Below are 27,319 nucleotides of genomic sequence, written 5' to 3'. Positions count from 1 at the left end.
TTTAACATCTATACAGATACGTATAAGAACATGTGATCAGAAACCAACCAAAAAGAGGGAAGCTTTTTTCCCTCAGCTACATAAATCCTTGATTATACTCAGTGAGACAGGAAGTATCAGAAATGGTGCTAAGTGTTTCTTCTGCCACCTATGTCAAAGAAACAAAAATATCTGCTTGTATCTGGTTACTCTACATCTGCAAAATGAGAAGTGAGCACTGACTGCTGTCAGTTCCGGTTAATTCATGCCAGATGCCAGGCTCTTTTGAACAAACTGAAAGCTGCCACTGGATCTAGGACAGTGAAATGATCAGGACTGCATTGGGCTCTAAACTGATCAGTAAATACGTGTGATATTCTAGAGACCACATGCAAGAGGTTCATTGGGGATAACATTATCTGTCATCTACTGTCTTTAAATATTGGGAGGACAAAACTATTTCCAGCAGACAGGAAAAACCACACTCTACTAAGCTGCAAGAATCACTTAGCAAACCTGTGCCTATGAGCTAGAAAACTGTTTCTATCGCCTGAAGGGGCAACACAGCCATCTCTAATACTTTACCAACCAAAAGAGAGGCACTAAACTGCAACTGTGACATAACTGAAGTGGATTAAGGCTCATATATAATGATTGTTGGGTGATTCTGCTAAAAAAAAGTCACTAGAAGCAAAGACCTTAGTCCAACACCTGCTGATGGCATTTTCCCTGATGAAAGGACAGTAAAGAGTGGTCCGACTTCATTTAATATCACTAATATCACTGTCTTTCATATGATAAGCCAAACACATCAAGTTTAGCAAAGCTAACACGTACTTTATCCATATTACTGATTGATAGAAATAATCTGGTTTGTTGTTAATTACATTAAGAAATAAATATATCATTTGGATGCTTTTTGCTGTTAGATGACAGTGCTATGCCAAAAGTTGTCCAAAATTCAGGGCAGATTCTGTTTCATCAAGGTTGAAAGTTTTAAATATTTATTTCCCAGCCAAGGAGGTTACTGTCGGAAAATTTCCTATAAACAATCAGGCCTCTTGGAGCATTACATTTTAGAGCATTTCTTACATTTGAATCATATAAATTAGATTCTTCCATATTATCCAAATTTACTGGACTTTGATGTGCAGTTAGAAGAACAGTAACCAGAGGAAACAAAGGTAATAATATTAGACTATTTATGATGAGGGCACAAAATGGGATATAAACCTAGCAGAAATTAATAGAAACTTTATATTCAAGAATCACAAGTATAAATTCTTATTTTAACATGCAAAAAAATCCTAGATGATTATGCCCAAATTTTCTGAAATAGTAAGACAGAATTTGTATCACAGAAGAGAGACTATCAGAGAAAATCAAACAACTGTGCAAAATGGAGCCACTGTAAACCCATGGACTCCAACACCAGACAGACTTGCCTTCCACATGCCCAGCAATCTCCCAGCTGTCCCTACAGTGTCTCCTCTCGCCCCTTCAAAGGTTATTTTAAAGTTACATTCTCTCCTTAAGCTCTTTCTCCATTTTCTTCCCACCGGCTCTTAATAGATGAACTGGCTTCTAAATAAAAAAGTGGTGCCATCAAGAACTGCCCAGACAATGGACTAGTGGTTACCAGAGGGGAGAGGGAAAAAAAAGAATTAAAAAATTAAATGTAAAAAAGAAAAAGATTAGAATGAGTGGGGGAAAAAAAAAAAGATGCCACTAAAAAAATTAAAAAAAAAAAAACAAACAAACCCAAAAACTGCCCAGCAAAGGTATCTCTGCCTCTATGTCCGCTGACTCTGCCTTCTCTCCCATCTCCTTTTGTCCATGGCGAACTCTTCCACTTGGGTTTAAGACCCCATCCTTTCTTTTGTAAAAGATTTCTCTCTTCTTCAAAGTGTACTCCTGGGTTCTAACTTCAACCTTCCTTTCACTCTATACCTGCACTGACCACATGTAGCTATTTAAATGTAAACTTAAATTAATTAAAATGAAATAAAATAAAAAACCCAGTTTGTTAGCTGCACTAGCTTCAAGTGGCCAGTAGCTACTGTATTGGACAGATAAAGAATATTTCCATTATCCTAAAAAGTTCCATTGGACAGTGTTGTTCTATACACTCTATACACTTTTTAGGTGACTTCTCATGCATTCCCAAAGCTTTAAAACTATGCACCCTTAACATTAATCTATACCATAGTTAAGAAAGTAGATTTTAAGCATTTTTTGAAAAATCAATATGCTAGCGGTTCTCAATGAAAATCTGCATGTTAGAATCACCTGGGGAGCTCTAAAAAACAAATAAATAAATGCTAGGCTCCAGTCCGAGTTTATTAAATCAGAAATTCTAGAGGATGAGGGTGCATTAGATGAGGCATTTCAAAAAAAGAAATAACTGAAGATATTTTCATTTATTGGCATGTGAAAGCTTAAATAAAGTACTTTGCTTGAGAATTCTCCATATAAATTCCCTGTATAGCAATGCCACAAACCTCTCTCATAACACATTTAGGTAGTAAACAAAGAGTCAGATTTCTTACCTGTGTGATAAAATGTGAGAAAAAATAAAAGTACTCCCATGAACATATTACTTAAAAAAGTGACAACTCCACAAGTAATCCCTTCTGGAACTGGGTAGACAGTTTCCACAAAAAGCTCAAAAAATATAGGTATACTGCTATTCAAGAACACTCCCAGGAGAATACAGGAGGCATACAATGTCACTAAAATAAAAACACAAACATTTTAGATTTTCAGTAGCAGCAGTGAGTCATATCAGATAGATCTTCTGGGTCTTCTCTTTTATAAATATCAACTCTGCAATTTCATCTTTTTTCAATGGCAGTTGATAAAGTTTGACAAAGCAGCATATATCTGTCAGCTTTTTGTTCAGGTTTGTGGAGTAGAGAGGAAAAGATTTTGTTGCTGGATGATTACCAGTTTATGTGCTTTATCTTTTTGGTGGATTATTCCAAAGCACAGAAACAATTTTACCATAATAATATAATTAAAAGGATTCTTCCCCCTTAGTCGCACTCCTGGCAAATAGAAGGATAGATAAAATATAGCAACTTAATTAGAAATCTAGACTTATTTTATAATTTTAAAGAGAACTTAAATTCTAAGAATAAATGTAAGAAACATTAAATGTTACTGAATATTACATATTTAAAGAGACTGGTTAGTAATAGCCCTCAAGCACAAAATAAAAATTATTCAGTATGTAATTTCTGGAGGAACACTTAAAATGAAATTAGTTCTCAATTTTGGAATTTGTTTTGTATCAAGTTTTTTAAAAATTTGTAACTTTTTGGAACACAGAAAAAATTTTCACCCAGAAATACATAATTAATACTGGTTAGGATCCCAGATTAGCCAATAAAAAGCCTATTTAGCCATACTTTATAGTAAAATTTTTGAATAAGGACATTCTTCTTAGAAGAATGTTTAGAGAAATGCACCCAACTCCAAATAATTTTAATGTCTGCATACAAACTTTCATTAATTTTAATTTAAAGGTGAAAACAGAACCAATGAGGAAAAAACAATATCTCATTTAGAAATCTAAAACATACCTCCTATATAGACTGATAAGTATATCATACCCTAATGATAATGAGTAAAATTTATTCTAAGCTTAAGGTTACCAGGAAAATATTTTTAATAAAAACATTTATTAAGAAAACATTTTCTGTACAGGAAATGCAAGAAATGAGGGAGTTACCCTAAACCTGTTATGTATTATTCACAGAATTTATCATAATTGATTACAATAATCAACAGTCCATGACATTGCTGAAGGGGCAAACAAATAGCATCCACTGTTTTCTAATAGGATTCCTCCAATTTACCTCTATTCTTATTTTCTCTTCTAATTATACTGGTCTTTCAGGATTAAAAAATATTTAGTACATTCTAATAACATAAATAGCTGGTGATTACTCTTTCTTTGAATAGAAGACGCATATTAAAATAGAGAACATGAGGATGACAGTGAATAAAGAACATATTGCTGGCTGAACCAGTGACCGAATTATCTACAGAATTAAATGGAAAGCATCTGATACTTATAATAAATACCATTTAAAACATGAAGTAATTTTCAAGAGATTCTTAAAAACAGAACAAAATCCAACACCTGATGCTCACTGTATTTTTGCTACATGTAGATCATGTAAATCAATCAACACATCTGTTTAACACATGACTCATTAGTGGTCCATTAGGAAATGTAGGGATGGAATATATCCGGTAGCTTTCATAGAATATTCTACCTACAAAATACTTTATAATAATTTATTGGTCAGTTGGCAATCAGAGCAGAGATGGCTACTGACCCAAACACAGATGAGCCCAGGAATTAAAAACAAGACAACACTGAAATAAATGACAGGGAAAAGCAAACTCTTAAGGACCAGAAAGTGCTACTTTTAAGTAAGAATTCACAAACCAGTGATGAAATTACCCTTTTTTAGGATCTATGTTTGGAAATAATCCTTCAACACATATTTCTCACATGTAATTTGTAATCAGGCAAATCAAAGTGTAATACCCGAAAAAGAATCATAATTTGCATATAATAAAATAATTGCAAATTATAAAAGAATGATAATGATGAGGACATACTGAAAGGGGACTAACGAAGTCTTGAAAAGACAGATTTGATTTTATTGATTTTTATCAAGCATGATATAGAGAGAGAAGGCGGCAGGGGGAAGCAGGGGCCCTGTCTGAAAACCCCCACATGGCCATGCAAATCCCGTGGCTTCATTTCATGCTCAGTACCAATCTTCTGATTTTGGTTTCCTCGGTAGCTAAATTCTAGGGAAGGAACAGAAAACCTTTGTCATTGGAAAGATGAAATTTCTATTGTGATTAAACACTGTTGATGGAACTAAAATTCAAATTCTGGTGGTAGTCTGAAAATGTCTATCAAAATAAATAATGCACTTATCGTTTGACCCAGAAATTCCAGTTCTAGGAATTTATCCTATAGCTGTGCAGGTACAATTATATAAAAAACACAAAATGCAATAGTTTGTAGTATGAAAAGATTAAAAACAAGCTAAATGTCCACCAATAGGGGGTTGGTTGTGTAAAACTTTATCAAACATCGAAACAAAGTCATATTATATAACCATCAATAATGAAGTAGCTCTGTATGTGCTGATATTAATGACATCTATGATATGTAAGTAAAAAAGATGTAGAAAAGTATGCTATATTTTTAAAAGGATACACACACATTTGTAAATATATAGAATTCTTTGGGCAAAAATGTCCAAGAAACTGACATTCAGGGTTGCCTCTAGAGAGGGAAATTGGGGGCCACAGGAGGGTAGTCATTTCTCATTGTATACCTTTCATCTACTATTTGAATTTGACTTTTTTATTATGTAGATATCTTAACTATTTAACAACAAAAAAAGAGAGAAATTTTGTTGGTAATGAAATAATGAATTGGTAGTTGATTCATGCAAGTTTGTTAGCTCACTGACTCAGAAATGGTTATCATGGGATGAGTTGACCCATAGACCTGATGTCTACACATAACCAGGGGAGCCACATAACCAGGCCTAGTGCAGGATCTTTGACATAAACATCTCCACTTCATTTATTAGAATTCCTATTAGACGTAGGATAAATAGGCTGTGATGAATGATATAACTTGAGACCAGTAATCAAAAAGTGATTATTTTCATTTAATTCTCTTACTCTTGATGTTTGCTTCTTGTATTACTATAAAAATGATGACCAAGAAGTTGTTTTACACTGGATGGATGAGCTGAAATCAGTTTTTATTGCAGAAACTAAAGAATCAAAATAATTTACACGAGAAAGGGTTAAATTAAGATCTTCACATTCAGAACTGGGGAAAGGTAGTTGTGTCAGGACTGATGTAATATATTCCTCCCCAGTGTTCTGGGGCGTGCATAAAGTAGAAACTGATTATTCAGAGTCTGGATTTGACTTCCATTTGAGTTTTCAGTTTAGAGTCTGATACAGTGTCTTTATACACTGGTTTGGCAGATCCAGTGGGTGAATGTCATCTATTAAAAGTCAGGCAGACAAGATAATTTCCTGCTTGTCAGAGAGGGTTCAAACTACATGATCATTAAATATTTCCATGACTTTCTAGAGTACTGATACTAAAATTATAACAAACTGCCTTTCAATTAAAAAGTCGAGGTAATTTAGCAGAACAAACACAATGCTGATGTAGAGTTCCTCCAAAGAAGCTAATAAAATTCACAGGCCCATAATTTAAATTGCAAAAAACACACAGTCCTGTGTAGCACAAAATACAATTATAATGGATGTGTTTCAAGAACATGAATTGGATCATAACCCTGAAAATACCGCTCCCCAAATCCCTACAGCCCGTAATAAACCAAATTACTAAACTTTTGGGAAATAAAACTATGTATGAATACATTTTTATTAACCAGAATGTTCAAACCTTGATGATTAGCAGTTATAAAACAAATCACAAGATTTCAGGTAAGAATAGAAACTATTTCCACTCAATATTTAATGAGAGTCTCAAGATAGCATCAATAACAATAACAATTTCTAATCTTGGATTTATTTAATTTTAAAAACATTTTTTGAAAATGCTTTCAAATATATTATCATATTTGATCATCCTACCAACTCTTTGAGATAGGTAAGGTATTTTACAGATTAACTGACCAAAGTTCTGCAAGTCAAAACAACTTATTTAGAAATATGAGTCAGCAGTGTTAATAATATAATTAAGGCCTACAGAATCTAGCATATTTTCTATGAAGCCACTGTGTCAGACTGGAAAAAAAATTAATTTCTTTTATTCAGTGGTATTGACATAACAGGCATGCTTCCCAAATTTGTATTCAGCACAAAGCTGGAAGTGACTGCACATAAGACAGATGACAAAATCAAAAATAAAGCACCAAAAGGTTACGAAGAAAGAGATGAACTTTAATCATGATAAATATAAAATGGGTCCAAAAAATTAATGCTTAGATGTATAAAAGGGAAAACTTTAGCTTAAGTCTTTTCAAAACCATTTATCAGGAGCCTATTATATGTAAGCTGCTTTGCTAGAATAAGACATATTCTATCCTCAAATCTCTCCTAATCTAAAGGAACATGATAGATAACTATTTGCTCAGCAGCCATTTATATGCACAGTGATAAGAAGATAATTATACACCATTTTCCTAGAAGAAGCTATGTCTAAGCACTAGAAACAAGGGCCTCACAATACCGGGTGCTGAGTGAAGCAGGAAAAGTGTGCTAAATTCTAGTAACAGTCTGAGAAGGACAATGACAAGCTACGGTAGGCTTAGAAGACAGCAACTATGGTGGTCAGTGGTGTGGAATCCATGTCCAATGAGAAAAGGTTGTAAGAACTCGGGGATGTTTAAAGGCCAAGGCTAGACATGACAAATATCTTCAAATGTTTTGAGTGCCATTAGTGGAGCTGATTTGCTCTGTGGAAGCTGTGTTGTTCCAAATCAGTTATCTCAATAGGAGAAAGAATTTCCCAAAATCCAGAGCTGACTAACAATGGACTGGTAATGTGTTTCCTTTTTTGGGAGGTATTCAAGTTGCAGTCAGATGTACATATGTCTGGATTGTAATGAAAGAGATGCATTTATTGAATAAGTTATATCAGATGATAACCAAAGTTCATTTAAGGAGATCAAAACAAATTTGAATACATGTAGACAGGAGAGCTTAACTAGGATGTTAAAAACAAAAATCTTACAGGTGCTTCTAGGTAGATAAGAATAATAAAGAATTTGTTTACAGTTTTATTAAGAAGTGTTATAAATAAGGATTATAAAAGAACAATAAATTTTTATTATGAATTATTTTAAAGATCAAAGTCAGAAATTTCCCTAAAAGTAGGTTTATAACATTAATACATTTTATTGGATAAACTTTTATTCTTGTGCAGACTGACTGAATTTTTATTTTATGATAAAGTTAAAAAAGTTAACAGGAAATTAGACCTTTATTAAAAATATTTCTTACAATCTAAACTTGACAGTGCAAGTGAAAATACTCCCTTTGGAAATAAAGAGACGCGCATGAAGAGAAAGAGTAAATATTCGCAATGTTACCTACGCGGTTTTTTCATAGGTTTTGGGCATGCCGAATAATAGACAGAATACATACATTTGTACACACATACACCGATATACATTTCTATATCACTGAGCTGTGCCTCTCTTCTCAGCCTCACATTTTCTTTCTAAAAATGACTGCTGTGGCTTCATGATCTACCACTAATTAAAATATGCAGTGCATGAAACTGCAGTTCCAAAAGAGGATGGGGGCATATTGTGCTGCAATATTCACTAATGATGATGATTTTCTTTCTTTGTGTTATTAATCTGTGGTGTCCCTTGTTTAGCCTCTTTGCTGGCATAGCTTAGTCCTATAAAGGTTGGCAGTTATGTTTAGAGTCTCTAAAAGCTGGAAGGCAAAGTAATTATCTTGCAGAAATGAAGCACAACTAATAATCCTTTTTAATTGTGGGCCCGGAGTGGAGACTGGTTGTGAAATAGATAGCATAGGTGTAGGTTTATCAGTAACTTTCAAGCTCCTAAAGAATTACTTATGGTTCTGAAGCAGGTAGTGTACTATTAAATCATGGAACACTGACTGATCACCTGGTCAAGCCCTCTACCTTCAAGAAACACAGATTCTGCGTCAAGACATATCTTCTTGAAAAATCACACTGATAAACAGTATGATCTTCCTCAATAGGCCTTTGAGCATTTCATGACTCTTACATTTAAGGTTTTTCACAAATCTATTCTCTGCTTGTAATTTGTTCTATTTTTTCATTCTTCATTCTGTTCAGACAGTCATGAACACGAGTAACAGTAACTTTTAGTTCATGGAATTTAAAATAATTAAGTTACTCCTAGCCTTTCCTTAACACTTAAAATCCCTAATTTCCTTAATAATATGTATTTCTTTAATCATGTTCATCATTCTTTTCTCAATTTCCTCATTTAGCCCCCATTTTTGGGCAAGCGTATGTTTTTATTTCTTTGCATGCTATCAAAATGGGACATAATTATTTTAATAAATGTAAAATACATGAAGAAGATTATACATTAAGAGGATATGTTAAAATATATTAAAAGGATTACTCTCACAGGCCTTTCAATATACTTTCTTCAAATATCACTTGAAGTCAGTTTGTAGTCAGCTACTGCTCTCGAGGAGTTTGTATTTAGCTAATTACCCTCACCATCATGGCATCCTAGTAACTTGAATTAGATGAAGAACCTCTCCCAAGGCAACTTCTGTTAAACACTCAAATTATATTGTTTCAGCAAACTCATCACCAAAGTGCTAACATTTTTCAAAAAGCCATTTCAACGTATTCATCTGTTTTGTGAAAAATGACTGTATGAGTTGTGGCTAACAGGGCTAGACATCTAGTTCTCGAATAAGGTGAATAATGTATTTTCATAATTTTATTCACAGCATAAGCTTCAAGATTTTGAAGCTCATATTATCTAGTCACAAGTTTATTTATTTGTCCTACTGTAGATACTTCAGTTAAGGAGCTTAAAATACAATTTTAAATATTGAGTTTCTCTAAGGGAATAAAAGCATACTGCTGACAGCCTCCAAGAAGATGTATGTAAGTACATATATCAAACAGCGTGGTTTTACAAAGAATGGAATGACCCAGTTTTCTTCTGTAGAGATGGCAACAATAATATCAAGATCAGTGGACTTCAGAAAGATTGCAATAGAAGGTTTTAGCAGTAGTAGCACTTATAACACATGGATTGAACAAAATTAGCTTTTTATCATGTCAATGGTTATAATTAATGCATATATTTTCAAACACTTTTCATGTAGAGTCTTCTGATATATGAAAAGCAGTAATAGAAATACTAAGTTTGCTAGAAATGAGAATAACTAGATACTTTCCTGATTAAAAAAGAATGACTGGTAAAAAAAAAAAAAAGGAACGAATTTGCAGTTCCTGACTTTAAATACCAGCCTAAAGGTCTAGATCTGTCTATAATTAGATTTTGTAGTAAGTTCCTTTTACTTAAAAGGAATTAGGTCACATTTTTATAAAGACAGTAAGAGTATCTGTGGCAGATTTATTCAAATTCTCCACTGTTCCATTAAAATGTGCCCTTTTGCCATCCTACAGCTAATGCTGAATAACAAAGACTGGCCATAATTGCTATTATTGGCAATAAGTCATATATATTGAGGTTCAAAATGGAAATAATGTATATTTCATTCATTCATTTACTCATTCATTAGTTACTCAGGGGTTGTGATAGGTACTGGGGTAGGAATTTAGGTCAGAATTTATAAGGCACAAGTCCATGCTCCAGATTTTCAGACTGGTAGGGGAGATGAAACATATACTCAAGTAACTATTTAAGTGATATCAGGAAGGAGAAAAAAATATATTATAATTAAGAGAAGAAATGTGAACAAATCTAGTCCTCAACCTAGTATATTTATAAAATATAAATACGTAAAATATTAAAAATGAATCTTTCAGGAGTATCTAAGTGACATTCAAAAACTGACTTGCAATTGAAAACAACAATAGAATGTATAATTAAGTAGTTTTTAAGATGGCCACATCAAACTCAACCTTTTGATTCTGGCCTTGATTTAATTTAGAATTCTGCTTTTCTTTCTATCCAGCGTAATGGTTTTTAAGGACAGACTGAAAAAACGGTCTTGACCAGGGTCAATTACATCACTTTTCTTTTAAGATTTAAAAAGATGTATTGTTTTCAAATATATACGTTTTTTCTGATTATAAAATTAAACATGTTCATTATACAAATCCCAGACAAAAAAAGGAGGTAAAAAATTAAATTTATTCCCAGTGCCTCCATCCAGAGACAAAACTGCTAATTTTATGTTAAGTAGAAAATGCATAAAAATTTAATGAATGTACTCTCTTATAATGAATATTCTACACTTAAGGGAAAGAAATCTGTTCATTAGGTACTCATGACAATGTTCTTGTAAAATCTAACAGATGCATGCTTGACATACAGTATCACAAAAAAAATCCGAGTGCAATGCCACGAATGAGAAGAGTTGTAAACTATAACTGTTCCACCAGAATGTTGTACAACTGCTAAATGATGAAATTATACCAGAATAAAATAAAATAAAAATTCTGGCCCAGAACACTTTCCAAATTTCTCAAAACCCTAACGTAGGAATATTAGTGTATGAAAAGTACACGTTGTCCAAAAATTATTACTCTGGACAATAGGGCTTTACAGGAAAAGCAATAAACCTTTGAGGGGAGAATTCCCAGCAGGATGGTACAGAGCAGAGGCTTCCAGACCTTTCTTCTCAGCACCCTTAGTGTCTCAGTAATTTTTTCATGGGGTCCAAGGCCAAAATAAATAGCTAATAATTCTGTTAATTACACAGTTAGGTCCAAACAATTTAATAAATATACATGTCCTAACAATTTAGTAGCTATTTAAAAAATAATACCAATGTATGGAAATAAATGTATTTTTAGTTTATTCTTAAATAACCACCGGTACTTACTAATGGGAAGTATGTCTGCTGGGCACTGCACAGCTTCTTAAATCTTGAAATCAGATTGACATCACCGCCCTCGTTTCCTGTTCTACACTGATTTTTTGTGTGGTATTTGCTTTTGATATCACAGCAACTGCAGAAATACTAACTTTGCCAAGATAGGACGTTATCAAAAAGCAGGATCTAATGCTGAAAGAGGGAACTCTGTTGAGTCAGAGATTTGCACAGTATCTGACAGATGTGGAATACCCGTTTCCTTTGGAAATTTAAAATAAATCTGTGTTGCTCTTGTGAGTTTGCTGTGGCATTCCAGGGCGGCTGGCTTGGAGCAACTTGATAATCATGGGGATGGGGTAGCCTTGTCCTATTGCCCTGTTATTACTGTGAAAGTAGTAGAAACTCCCAAATAAATGGGTATCTTGGAAAGATTTGATGCCTCTGTTGTATAAACTGCTGGTCCTTTTAGTACACAGTGCATAAGTCCAAATTGGAATGTGCAGTATTCCTTAATTATCTGTAGACAAAAGGAACCCTCCTCTCATGGAGTCCCATGGAACATACACGCCACTGGGTATTAGGCCTTGCAGAGCCACTTTTCAGACTTGTTTACTCCATACAAATGCTTGTTGTAGCAAATAATCCTATAATCCTGCACTCTACCTTTACAACAAATAATCCTACAATTAAACACATAATCCAAAATGTAGGTGCAAATGGAATAAAAAACACAGCAGTCCCCCTTATCTGAAGTTTTGCTTTCTGTGTTTTCGGTTACTTGAGGTCCATTGCAGTCTGAAAATATTAAATGGAAAATTCCAGATATAAACAACTGGTAAGTTTTAAATTGCACACCTTTCTGAGTAATGTGATGAAATCTCACGTTGTTACATATCTTCCTGATTTGACCCCCCCTGGGATGTGAGTCACCTCTTTATCCAGCATATCTGGTTATACTCGCTACCCACCCATTAGTCACTTAGTAGCCTTCTCAGTTATTAGATTAACTCATGATATTGCATTACTTGTGTGCAAGTAGCCCTTATTTTACTTAATAATGGCCCCAACGCATAAGAGTAGTAATGTTGTCAATTCAAATATGCTAAAGAGAAGCTGTAAAGTGCTTCCTCTATGTGAAAAAGTATGTATGTATAGAATAAAACATAGTGAATATAGAATTTGATACTCCTCACACTTACAGGTACCACTGGAGGCCTTGGAACGTGTCCCCCTTAAACAAAGAGGCACACCGTATGCATTTTAAACAATTTTTTGTTAAAATAGAGAAAAAAATAATGGAACCTTTTCGGGTTAGAAAATAATCTGTCATAGTAATTTTACAAGAATCCTGTGGTAAGCAGAATAATGGCCCCCTTCTCCCACCCTTCCCCAAAAGATATTCATGTCCTAATCCTTGGAACCCACGAATATGTTACTTCACATGGCTAAAAGGATTAAGGCTACCGATAGAATTAAGGTTACTAATCAGCTCACTTTGGGACAATATGGATGGACCTCAAGATAATCATGCTAAGTGAAATAAGCCAGACAGAAAAAGGTATGATAGTATGTGGGATATAAATCTAAAAGCAACAAACAAACAGGACAAAAAAACAGAGACTCATGGACATGGACAATAGACTAGTTAGTGGTTACCAGAGGGTGAGGCGGGATGGGGAAAGGAGAAGTTAGAAGGGGTAGAAGGGGTCAAATATGTGGTGACAGAAAGAAATCTAACTATGGGCGGAGAACACACAATGCAATATATATATGCCTTACTGTTGAATTGTACACCTGAAACTTACTGGATTTCATTAACAAATGTCACCATAATAAAAAAAATTAATTAATTTTTTTTTTTTGAAAAGGAAGATTATCCTATGAATTGTACACCTGAAACTTACTGGATTTTATTAACAAATGTCACCATAATAAAAAAATTAATTAATTTTTTTTTTTTAAAAAGGAAGATTATCCTAGATTATCTGGATGGTCTCAATGTAATCACTCGGATCCTTAAAAGTAAAAATAAGAGGCAGAAGGTGAGAGTTCAGAGGAAGATGTGACCTTAGTAGAAAGGCACAGATGATGTAGTGTGTGTGAGAAGGATTTGACAGGCTGTTTTTGGCTTTAAAGATGGAGGAAGGGAGCTACAAGCCAAGGAATGTGGGAGGCCTCTAGGTGACAGAAAAGGCAAGGAAACGGATTCTTCCCCAGAGTCTGCCCACACTTTGACTTTAGCCTAGTGAAATCCAAGTTGGCTTTCTAATTTACAGAAATGTAAGATAATAAAATCTTGTTGTCTTAAATCACTCTATCTTTACGGTAATTTGTTACAGCAGTCATAAAAAACTAATATAGACCCCCAAATAATACTAATAACAATAAAAACAACAGCTATAAAGGTTTCAATTCAACTGAATGGCTAAGTAAACTGCCTCTAATATACTTCAATAGGTATTTCTAATAAATTTTGTTTTGTTTTGATTATGTAATTAAGACTAAAAGTAAAATAAACCTATAGGTGCTAGTTCAAAAATTTTACTGGAGGGTACTTTAAACATCATAGCTTTTGCTTTTGTTCTTCTTCCTTACTGTTTCATAATGATGTAATAGCTATAAAGAAGATAAAAATCTTTGTATTATGCTCTGATATGAATGTTAAAAGAATGTAAGCTTTTTCATGCTATATAAGCTTAGGTTAAAGATTATACTTCTTTTCATATGTAAAATACCAATGAAAATATTTTTAGTTATTTCTTGAGCTCTTTTTAGATGGAATGATAATTTGATGGCTAGATAAGGAAGACCCTTTAGTATGTTTAACAATTGCTTATAGAAAGGAAGAAAAAGTCCTATTGTTAGAATACACATACTTCTGTGAACTAAAAATATTTTTTCAAAGTTCAAAAGTCTATATTCACCTGTGGTTAAAGGCAGATGTGTGATGCTGTTCAAACAGGTCAGGGTGAACCACATAGATGATAGCGTAGCCCCAGAAAACAGGAGGAGAAGAATTAGTTTCAGCATACCCCTGATAAAATCTGCAAACCTGAAAAAAAACCCAATGTTCTATTAATTCTAACTGAATTTTTAAAATACAACTTAAATCAATGACATATTTTCATTTAATGATAATTTCTTGAAGAAATTTCCATACTTACTTTTAAAAGCAAGTTTTTAATTTTTTTAACTGATACGTTTTGATGTGTGTGATAAATATTACTTTGTGATAAATGTTCTTTTTCCTCTTACAAAACACAAAACACGATCTCTGTTCAGGATCTATAACTTCCAGGATGGATTCTAAGTTTTTAAATGCCACTTTTAGTTTATGTTTTTCTATAATTTCCAAACATTCTATAATGAGTACATATTGTTCTAGTTTTAGAAAACAGGTTATTAACTTGTTGACATAAACCTGCAAAGATGGCGCTCCCAAGATTCACACTCAAAGAACAAATGCAAATGCGTACACTAGAGTTTTTGGGGTCCTATGGAATCTGCCTCCACTCTCCCTTTGCCTTACTATGCTCCAATTGAACAGCACTGTTTTTGTTTCTCATACATGCTAAGGTTGTTTCAAACAGCAATGTACTTGTACTCTCGGCCTAGAATGCTGGTACACCCATTCTTCACATGACTAACTCCTGCTTATTCCTCAGGTCACTCAGGTCTCACTTCAACAAGGCTCTCCATGCTCACTGAAGAAAGCCTCCCCGTTCCACCTCCACACTCTTATTTTCTTCATAGCACTTACCTCTATTGGAATTTCTCCTGTTTTTGCATTTGTTTATTTTTTGTCTTCCTTATCAGATTGTAAGCTTTATAAAAGCAAGAATATAGCTCTGGAAGAGTGGATACTATTCCTCGAAGCTGTGACTACTGTTTCAGCGCATTTTAAATTCTTAAAATCCCTGTTTTTTTCCTGAATTAACACGAATCTAAAAGTAATATGGTAGAGATACTTATCATTTAGTTACAACCAAAAACTTCCATTTGCCAATTGCTATTCCTCATTTGCTGATTAATGGTTGATTATATAGGCACAATCCTCTACACACAACTTATTCTGTCCTTCGGAATTGCTCCTATTATAAAAAACAGATCCCATATGACATTTACCATGTTTTCTCTCTGAAGTTTTTCAAAATTGATTTTAATTATGTGACTATTCTTCTTAACACTTTCAATACTATCTTTGGTTTTGTACTTATTTGATGTGATATGATTAATCATGTTTGTAAGGGTTACCTAGACTAAAATGACTTTTCTGTGAGAGCTGATGCCATCTTTTGGTGAGAAAAATGAATGCACCTTTGCCCAGTGACAGGTCTGTTCTCAACTACGAAAGTTAGTTCATTGTCAGAAAATTCTTATTTTGAAAATTCTAAAAAAGGTTCCATGGCTTGATAGAAACATTCCTCAAGAAAATCTAAATACTTTGTTTTAATTCCATGGTCATCAATCACTTTTCTGATTTATATTTTGGTAGGCTGCCTGAACTTATGTGTCAGATACGCCGATGACCAGGTATGAGAGAATAAAACAGTTTTCTGGTGCAATCAGAGTTGAATGAGGTCGAATAGCGAGAAAGTTTCACAGGGCTAGATCATCAAAGAATAAACTGACCACTGTGGTCTGCTATTTTTGGAGACCTAACCCTCTCAAATGGGCTAGTACCATCAAAGTATACTGTTAGGACAAAAGTGGTACATTTAGTAGCGACCTTTAGCAGCATAACTACAAAAAAAAAAAAATTACCCAAAGCATTTGTTTATAAGAAGGTTCTGTTCTAAGGATCCCAAAAATGGAATTATTAATATAATTTAAAATTTTATTTTAGGCCTAGGAGATACTTGCAATTGATTGCAGATCTCAGAGTAAGGGCAGTACATTTCAACAAATTAAAAACACAAATGTCCTCATTCTAATTTCTCCCTCTAGTTCTATTTCTATGTGGTTAAAATTAAGGGTTTATAGAAAAAAAAAAAGAGAGAAAGGAGAATGTGAGATGTCATTTATGATATACAATGGTTCCCTCTGACCTATTTGGTGCTCAGAATAGAATTTGGTAAATGATGACTCACTCTAATTGGCTTGGAGATTTAATTAGAAAAATTAGATATGATTCTTAACAAATGTGACGTCATTGTATTTCAGTATCAGTACAGTTATTTGCTACATATAGCTATCTTCCTATTCCTCTCCTTTAGCTTTTAGATTTTACTCTTATATTTTCCTAACTTATAAAAACCTCAGATAGTGATTTAGAAATTACAGTGTCAATTTATTCTTTCATTATCCCAGAAACACTACGTAAACTTTAAGGTCTAGATATAATATTATCCTGTGTCAATCATGCTTAAGTATTTAGATATTGAGGTGATTTATCTATCTTATTTGACCTCCCCAAATATGTAATTAGATTCTTCCTCTTGGTAAAGTTGACTACCTAATGTTGTTTTTGATTAAACTGGGTAAAATGACTTTGGAAATGAATGAGTACTATCTCTTTGAAAACATCAAGAGTAGTTTTACAGACAGTCACCTACATGAGTGACATTTTCATTCTTTTCTTTTTTTAGAATAATGACACTTTTTCCTTCTATCGACTCATTCTAAAAACGTGTTGTCATAATATGTTAAGATCATAGGCAGTCTGATGAAATTGGAAGTCTTTATGGACGTTTTTCATCAAAATGGAATAACCAGAGGGACATCTCTGTCAAAAAAAGTCTAGAAATAAATTTATCTGCTAATCAGTATGCTGTCTTTTCACAGAAAATCCTAAACATGCTCTTACAAATTGTTCTTTTCAATTCTTTTCTATTCTTGATAACTATCAATTTGCCTTTATTACTGTATCACCTTTCTTTGGGTTCCATTTATAGATGTTGTTCTCTAATAATATGGAGAGAGTCAGCTTAATTACACTAAAAATACATCTCCAGTCTCCAAAAACATTTCAGGACAGACCACTCTTGAGAACATTTCTTGTAGCAGCAAATTCTACCCACTGCATGTCAATTTTCTTATAACTGAACAAGTGCTCTTCTCTGACCTTTGCCTATTTTACTTTTCCTTGAATTTTAACATTTATTTAGGGGACCTAATTGTCCCTTTGAGCTTTCCCCTTGTTTCTGGCCACTCACACATTTAACATAAAATATTCTTACCTTGCCATAGCTATTCCAACAACACAGCCTCCAACTATGGACCAAAATCCAATCCAGCCAGCATCTACCTGTTAAGAAAGTGGCAGACACATTTAATATAAGACTATCATATTGCAATTTAGAAAGCATGAAGAAAAAAATCTTCTCTAATCAATATGTTAGTAAGTAAATGGCAACAAATTTAGGAAATATTATTTAAGAAAATGAATCTAACAAAAAGATTCATCTGTGACTAAGTAAAATGAACTTATCTAAGTAAATATATCCTTAATTTATTGAAATATTTAAATCAACAAAATAATCAATGTCACAACAAATAATTTTCAAATATGTTTTATATGCCTAGCATTGTACTAGGAACTCATAAGAAAACAGGAAAAGGACAAATGATGGTCACTGACCTCAAAAAGTTTAAACATAGCCAACATAGAGAAAACTACTAGAAAATAATTAAGCGTTAAAATTTCTGGCAACAACTGAAGTGTCCTACGATAGATGATTGGATAAAGAAGATGTGGTATATGTACAAAACGGAATATTACTCAGCCATAAAAATGATGAAATATTGTCATTTGTGACAACATGGATGGATCTTGAGATAATCATAATAAACAAAATAAGTCAGACAGAAAAAGTTGAAAACTATATGATTTTACTCATATGTGGGATATAATACTGAAAGCAAAAGACAAACATGACAAACATGACAAACAGTACTCATAGACGCAGATAGTGGGTTAGTGGTTACCAGAGGGAAGCAGGGAGGGGAGAAGTACATAAGGGTAAAAGAGATCAAACATTTGGTGACAGAAGGAAATCTAACTTTGGGTGGTGAACACACAATGCAAAATATGTATGACATACTGTTGAATTGTATACTTGAAACTTTTTGATTTTATGAATGTCACCTCAATAATTTTTAAGAAACAAATACACCAAAATGTCTGGTGACAACTAAAAATGGATTACCAGAACACAAATGGGGGAAGAACAATGTGGGGTTGAGGGCTGAGCACCTGGGGAGACTGGATAAAGAGAATTTGAACTGGTTTCAAATGGATAACTCACTCTGCTCTTGAGCAAACATTTCCAGACCTGCCATGTGCTAGCTTTGTGACCCTGGGCAAATTATGTCTTCTTATGTATAAAATAGACTAAATGAGATAATTTGTGTACAGATCTTAGATCACTGGTTGGCATACAGGATGTGTTCAATAAAGGCCAGAGCTGTCATTATCTGATGATGCTTCTCCATCTATCTGATGTCATACCTCTTTCCTACAATTAAGTTTCCTACCAAACTTACTCAAAGCTATCTACAAATGCTACCTTTATTTCCTCATCACACGTATATCTTTAACTTATTATGACTTGGTTTCTGTCTCAACTCACAGTCTAAGCTTCAGTTTTCTCATTAGAAGAATGGGGATAATAAAGATCTTTTTGAAATTAAGTTAATAAATGTAAAGTGCTCAATACACGTTAGTTGTTACCACTGAAATTCTATGTGTCCCTAACAATACTGGTGCCATCTGTCTCCTCTTTTCTCTTCTCACATCCACCACACTTGCTTATTACCTTATTTCTTACTCTGGATTCCTGTAATAGCATTGTGAATGGTCTCCACAATCTATTCTTCCTGCTATTGCAAGAATAATTATCCCAATCATTCCACTTCTCGGCTCAGAAATAGTTACTGGCTTTCCTTGTGGTTAAAGGGTAAAGTCCAAACTTGACCTGGCATTTGACAGCTCCCCAAACTAACTTCTGCCTTTTATTATTTTCCTAGTCATACTAAGCTCTCATTAGTGGAAGGAAGTGAGTAGAAGTGAGGTTTGCTACCCCTAGAATAGAACCTGGAACACAGTTGTATGCCTTCCTCCATGCTTTCTTTCCCTTTGCCAGCAGGTTTTTGTGGTCACCCAGCTTCACTCATTTAAGGACAAGGTGCTAGGCGACAGAAGATCTGCAGAGTGGAAGCAGCCTAGGTCTCTAAATCAGTATAAAAAAAAGAACTTTCCAAACTATGAATGACTGTCCTAAATTATTATGCAAACTGTCTTAGATTGCTATGTGAATGAGAAATAGATTTCTTCATAAGTCTCAGAATTTGGGGGTTCTATTTCTTACAGCAGCTTAGCCTACTCTAAGTAATACTTTGTACAAGTCCTTTGTTCTACTAGTGTTTGGTGCCAGAAGCAAAGATAAATGCTCTCTGGAGAAAGAGAACACCTTGAAGCTTAAATTATCTCTACATTTTGTTTTATGCACCATTGGCATTTGGGGCAAGAGAATCCTCTGTTGTGCAGAGCTGCCGTTCTCATTGCAGAGCATTTAGCACCCATTGTCTTAGGCCTACTTAACACTATTAGGTGCTCACAAACATTTCTGTCTACACTCTAGGTGAGTGGGGTCCTCCTGTGTCAGGCTAGGGACCACTGTGCCTCTGATTTTACTGATCCTGGTCTTTTTCTGGCCATTTTGTGCTTTTCTGCTCCCTCCGTTCATGACATTTACTTCAGTTAATAACATTCTACTCGATATTAAAATTTTTTCTTTGTTTTAATGTTTTTGCTTTCAAATAATTTTAAATTTCTCTTTATTTAATCCCTGGTGTGATTCATGGTGTCTATATCTCTCAGAGTCTGTACAGAGAGAGATACTTGGAAGAATGTCTCAGGGTCTGTAAGATGAAGCGTAAGATCTGCAAAATAAGAATCATTTAAATAGGTGCTGCATTTTTCCTTCTTGAATACCAACCATCCAGAAAAATAGGTTAGGAAACTAAATGAAGACTTACTTCTTATGGTGAAGGTATACTAGGTGATTTGGATTAATAGTCTGATTGAGAACTAGAAAATCTGGGGGGAAATCTGATGGCATCAAAGAGCCAAGAAGAAAATCCAGAATTATGGAACTATGTTGTAAAATGGGAAGGAAACCCAGGAAGATAAACCTAGTGTTTGAGGACACTTTTCTCTTAGAGGTGGGTGTCTGATGATTTTTAAAAAAGGTGTCTAACTGAGTAGTTATCAACATCTTCATTAACCTAGGAAAGAAAAAAAATATAAGTTTGGGGCCTACTGGGAGGTAGGTGGCCTTAAAACAAACAAACAAACAAACAAACAAAAAAAACCCAGCCTTTAGCTGGGGACTCTGAAGGGCTTTAATCTAAGAGTACTGGAAATAGAACAGTAGTATGAGGGACTGAAGTCCAGCTTTAAATGATCTCAATTCCTAATACTAGATTAAGTAATCCATAGACTCCTTCAAGAAAAAACATGTTATTTCTGGAGGAAAATAACATCCTCTTGCAGCTTAAACTATCTTGAAGCTTAAATTATCTTGAAGCTTAAATTATCTCTACAACTTGTCTTTTTCACTGAGTGCTACAACTATGTCTAGCACTCGGTAAAAAAAAGGAGATAAGAAAACATCAGTGAATACCACAAATATAAAAAGACCAACAGGGGATCCAGTAAAAGAAATTATGAGATATAGACTTTAAATAACTTTTAAAAAAATATATAAAAAAAAAGACAAGCTCAAGGATTTCTACAGAAATTTGGAAACTATGAAAAGTATCAAACAAAAATTTTATAACTTAAAAACACAATTTAAGTTAGTAACTCACAGATGAGTTTAATAGCATATTAGACAAAGCTGAAAACTCAAATAATGAGTTGGAAGAGAGGCTTGATAAAATACCTAATCTGAAGTGGAGAAAGGCAAAAGATGAAAAATTCAGAAGAAAGGGTAAGAGACATAGGGAATACAACATGAAGGTATAATTATATCTATCTATCTATCGATTGATCATACACACACACACACACACACACACACAAGCACAGAGTCCCTAAAGGTGAAATTAGAGAAAACAGAGCATAAGCTTCAAAGAGATATTGGCTAAACATTTTCAGAAACTGATAGAGAAATCCAGCCATATATTCAAGAAGTCCTATAGACATCAAGAATAAATTTTTAAAAAATCGCCACCTAGTTATATCATAGATTTTATGTCCGACAAAAATAATCTTCAAAAATAAAGGTGAAATAATAATGATGCCTTGTACAGTGGAAAATATATAACAATAATAGCACAAGAAATGCTAGAGGATGAAATGGAGTTAAAGGGTTCTAAAGACTCTGGGGTGTCCTGGAAGAGGTGATAGTTCTAAGTTATAACAAATATTGATAAGTCAGGAGTGCATTCTATACTTTCTAGGGTAACCACCAAGTAGTAAAAGAGACTATACCAAGTTAATAGAGAGTAAAGCCAGAAAAATAGAATATTTAATTCACAAGAAGGTAAGAAAAGAAAAACAGGATAGATTAGAGTGAACAAAATAAAAACCAATAGAAAGATAGTAGATCTAGATCCAAATTTATCAAAAATTACATTAAATGTAAATGGACTAAATACTCCAATTAAAACAAAAAGATTATCAGACAGAATTAAAGAAAAAAACGGTATACTGCTTATAAGAGGTATAGCTAAAGAAAGTGTGAAAGTCAAAAAAATATGAAAAGATATACCATGCACACACTAACCAAGAGAAAGCTGGTGTAACTAATATTCTTTAAGGTAAAAAGCATCACCAGAAATAAATAATACTTCATATGGATGTAAGGTTTAATACATTGGTCAGACACTACAATTCTAGATTTATGTGTATCACTTACCTAGTCTTAAAATATATAAAGCAAATATTGACAGAAGGAAAAGAAAGAAATAGACAATTATATAATTGTGCAGAATTTTAACACACCTTCCCCAGTAACTAATAAAACAAGGAAACGAAAATGAATAAAGATACAGATGTGAACACACACAATTAACATAATTGATCTAACTGACACAAATAAAACACAGTACCTCAGTGGTATAAAGATTATTTTGAGCTAAGGGCAATTTTAGCTTTAGGCTCAAGAGAAACTTCTGCCCCTCCTTAATGACCTGGAAGAACCTGAATTAGGGGCCTTGCCCATAATGGGAGATTATCAGACAGAATCTCTTTTTGACCCACCTGGATGAGAGGGCAAACTTCTGTTTACTAAACATCTACTTTTATAATTCTGCAATGACCCTTTGAAGCTCCCAAAGCACCTTAACTCATCCCTTGCACATAATGTCCTATATATCCATGCTCCCTTTCTATCTCTGAACCTCTCCTGCATGTGGGGCGTCTGACTGTCTCATTATGCAGGGTTCCCATACATACGTATGTATTAAATTTGGTTATCTTCTCTTGTTAAAAACATAAAATAAAATAAATAAAACACAATACCCAAGAATTATAAAACATAGTTGATCACATGTTGGGTCACCAGATTTGAAAATACTGAAATCATAGAGGATACCGTAAGACCACATTTATGTAATTTAGTTAGAAATTAAGGGGGAAAAAAAAACAAAACCCCAAACTAGAGACTCTTTAGCAGTTTGTAGATTAAGAAATGTCATTCTACATAACCCATGGTTCAAAGAAGAAATCACTACAAAAACTAGAAAATATTTTTTAAATGAATAATGAAAATCTTGCTTAGCAAAACATGGAATGCAGCTAAAGCTGTGTTTAAAAGGAAATATATAACCATAAAATGTATATATTAGAAAAGAAAAGCTAAAAGTCGAGGATCTAAAGAGTCATATCAAAAACTTAAAAAAGGGAAAACAAAGTAACTTCCTGCAAAAAACTATAAAAAAATATAAGGATAAAACCAGAAATCAGTAAAATAGAAAATAAGCATTTATTAAAAAGCCATTGGTAAGATTACTCAGGGAAAAATATAGAGAAGATATAGATAATTAATATCTGGAATGACTTATACTGAAGACACAATAAAATCATGAAATGATACTATAAAGAACTTCTTACCAATAAATTTGAAAACTGAAATAAAATGGAAAAATTCTAGAAAGGTACAATTTATCAAAACTGACATAAGAATAAATAGAAAATCTGAATACTTTTATAACTGTTAGATAAATTGACTCCATATTAAAAATCTTTTCACAAAGAAAACTGAATGGTTTCATCAGTGAATTCTACTAAATTATTAGGAAAAAATAAAACCCCCAAACCATGAAACTTACACAAAATCTTCTGATAAAAGAAAAAGAGGAAACACTTCCTAGGCTGTTTTTTTGAGACTAGCAACACCTTGATACTAAAATTGAAAGGATAGAACAAGAAAGGAAAGTTATACTCCTATCTTAATCTGAAAAAAAAATCTGCAAAAATTCCTAAACAAAACATGAGCAAACAGAATCCACTGATATATAAAAGTGTAACAAATCACTGACAAATGGGATTTAGTACAAGTGGTTTAAAATTTAATAATTAATAGGTGTAATTTGTCATATTAGTAGTTTAAGAGAAAGATCATATGATTATCTCAATGTTGAATTGTACTAAATGTAGTTTTTTCAATCTATTTGTCCTTAGTCATAATTGATATGAGTATATATGTAGAGAGGCCAAAATATCTATGGACAAATTAATATATTAAATAAGTGAGTTTAACATGGTTGCTGGATACAAGATCAGCTGCATTGCAATTCCTTGTAAAAATCAACTATATTTCTATATGCCAGCCAACAGAAAATACAAATTTTAGAATTACCAATTACAATAGTTTCAAAAAGTATCAAATACCTGGGAATAGATCTAACAAATATATAGAAGAGTCCTTGCAGAAAATTATAAAGCATCATTCAGAGACATTAGTGCCTAAGTAAATGAAGAGAAATATAATGATCATGATTTGGAAGACTCAGCATTATAAAGAAGTTAATTCTCAAACCAATCTATAGATTCAAAAAATTCTCATCAAAATCCTAGTAAAAAGGAGTATTATTCTACTAGATATCAAAACTTATAACACTACTAGAATACTTATTACAATTTGGTGTTGGTACGAAGATAGACAAACAGAGGAAAAAAATAGTTTAGAAACACATCCATGCATATAAGAGCACTTCAGTATAACAAAGATGACAGTAGAAAGCAATTGGAAAAGCACGATCTTTTCAAAAATCGATCCTAGGTTAATAGATACCTATGTTGGGGGAAAAAAACTTAACCCTTACCTTATAACAAGCACAAAATTCAATTTTAGGCTTAAATGTGGCAGGAATACCCATAAACTTTCTAGAATAGCACTATCCAACAGAGTATTCTGTGATGATGGAAATCTATCTATCTGTATGGTCCAATACAAATCGCAAGTGGCTACTGAGTACTTGAAAGCGGCTGATGCCATTGAAGAAGTGAATTTTAAATTTTCATTTCATTTCAACTAATTTAATTTTCAAATTAAATAGCCACAGTTGCTAGTGGCTACTGTAGTGGACAATGCAGTTCTACAAGATAATATAGGGGAATATATTTATAAATTTGGAGCAAGCAAAGATTTCTTTCTCTCTTTTGCATTATGTCTCTGTCTGCTAAATCCAACATCTACAATCTCTGAGTTGGTTTCTATTGGTTCTGTTTTTGTTTTTTGTTTTTTTTTTTAAATATTTTCCTGTCTCTTTGTATGTCTAATGTCTTCGAATTAAAAAAAAAAATTGTATAGGTTATGTTGTGGACAATACAATATAAAGATTCTGGATTCTTTCGTATTTCTTTAAAATAGTTGATTTTTACATTATAGGCAGTTCATTTACTAACTGATCACCCTGAACTTGTATAGGCTTGATTTTGTGCTTATTATGGCAGAGAAGTAGAAACCAAGATGTTTCTCAGGCCCCTCTTGCTTGGTAGGACTCAATCTCCAAACTGCTCTCTGCAGATTTCTGTCAGGGCTTGGTTTTAGGCTTTGTTTATGGTGAGCCTAAGTAGAATTGGCCTTACTCTATCTAGGCATGGTCCTTCATTCTCTAGTTTGGCCTTTCTGGTGTCTCGGCAGAAGCCCAAGGTTTTAATGAGGTCTTTCACTCTGGCTGGGCCAGAATTCCAACAGTCCTGCACTGCTTGCCCTCTTCTATATTTGTTCTGCTTTCGAACCCAGGGCAGTCTCTCTGTGAAGACTCTAGCAGCTTTGTCTTTTACATGTGTAGTCTATTTCTCAGCCAAGAGTTGTTGAGGACTCCACATAGTCTTCTGGGGAGCCGTCTTCTGCACAGCTCCTCTTTACAAACCAGTAAGAAAAAGGCAGCCCTAAAGTGGGCAAGAGACTTGAATAGGCACATCACAAAAAAGGATATTCAAATATTCAACTAATAATTAAAAAGATATCACTATAATTGCATACAACTGCATAGCCATCAGCAAGTCTAAATTTAAAAAGACTAATATTGCCAAGTGCTGGTAATGATGTGGAACAATGAGAAATTTCATGTACTGGTGGTGGGCCTGTAAAGTGATACAACTCTGGGGAAGTTTGGCATCATCTATCAAACCAGGCATACACCCTAACCAGCAATTCCATTCCTGGCTATATATCCAAGATAAATGTGTATAGAGGTACAGCGAGAAACTTATGAGAACATTCATATAACACTGTTTGTGACAGTCAAAAACTGTAAACAATCCAAATGTTCATCAAAAGAAGAATGGAACAATTGTTAATTCATACAGTGGAATATCATATGCTGGATTTCTTCCATTTGCTCCTCAAATCTCTCTTTACCCCTTTTTATCATGCTATCTGGAAGCAAGGAGAATGGATGGCATCAAGCATATCAGTGAAATGGTTATTTTTAAAGAAATGAGATACCCTTATTCTGAGACTGGAGAGAAAGTGAGAAATTAGATGTAGAAATAGCCATATATTTGATGATGGGATTTTAATCTTCTTTATAAAGTATAAATTAAGGATAAAGAATGGAGTCAACAAAACTAAGATTGTCCTTATTTTTCTGTTTATTAGCAACATTAATAAACTCTAAATAAATGTGAAATTTATGACTGTTAACAAAATCCAGGAAATCAATATTGTTTATAACTATTTCATAAGGACTTTGCTTTTGCAATAATGATATGAAATAATGTTCTACCCAGGACTTGAAGCTAAAATCAAGGAACATGTAGACAATATTTATAGTTTAAGTGAACTAAAAATACCTACAATATATAAAGAAATAAAATGCTTACTTGGCTGACATGCACTGGTGTTAAAATTAAGTCCAGAACTCCAGACCAGCCAGCAAATACACCAAGTGGTATGGCATATGCTAACGCAATCATCAAAAATCTCAAATTGCTGTAAAAAAGAAGTACAAGAAAATATTATTATTGATTCAAAATCTAGAATTTAAATTCTTACTCATGAAAGGAGTCATTCGGAAATTGGACTATGGGAATCTGAAATAAAAAATATCTGTCAGTTTGTTAATAAATTCAAAGTTCTTTACATTTTTTATTTTTATAAGAATATCTTTGTCATATTATTTAAAAGTTGTCAATGTTTATTATATAAACGAATTACCAACATTATTTCATAAATTGAGTAGGTAGCTTTAGTTTAAAAAAAAGTTCTTATTTGAAAAGATAAATTTCTGTTTCTTAGGTGGATACTAGACTTATTGAGGTGATCACTTTGTAAGTTATATAAATGTCTAATCACTATGTTGTATACCTGAAACT

The 27,319-nt window shown here is 33.4% G+C and overlaps 1 protein-coding gene across 2 annotated transcripts in view; it reads right to left on the bottom strand.

Annotated features, from left to right (window-relative positions):
• Window positions 1-27,319, bottom strand: part of DIRC2 (disrupted in renal carcinoma 2) — a 67,680-nt gene that overhangs the window by 5,020 nt on the left and 35,341 nt on the right. The window contains exons 5-8 of one of the 2 annotated variants that reach the window (XM_006905570.3): window positions 26,828-26,936; window positions 17,724-17,791; window positions 14,469-14,596; window positions 2,529-2,711 (exon numbers count right to left, since the gene is read on the bottom strand). In XM_006905570.3, the coding sequence (XP_006905632.1) occupies window positions 2,529-2,711; window positions 14,469-14,596; window positions 17,724-17,791; window positions 26,828-26,936 (488 nt within the window). Of the gene's footprint in view, window positions 1-2,528; window positions 2,712-3,643; window positions 4,810-14,468; window positions 14,597-17,723; window positions 17,792-26,827; window positions 26,937-27,319 lie in introns of those variants that run through there. The other variant, XM_015596215.2, reaches the window with a different exon arrangement.

Source organism: Pteropus alecto, unplaced genomic scaffold, assembly GCF_000325575.1.
Source record: "Pteropus alecto unplaced genomic scaffold, ASM32557v1 scaffold251, whole genome shotgun sequence".
Lineage (NCBI taxonomy): Eukaryota > Metazoa > Chordata > Mammalia > Chiroptera > Pteropodidae > Pteropus > Pteropus alecto.
Note: the sequence above shows the minus strand (reverse complement) of the source record. Positions and strands in the feature narration are given on the sequence as shown.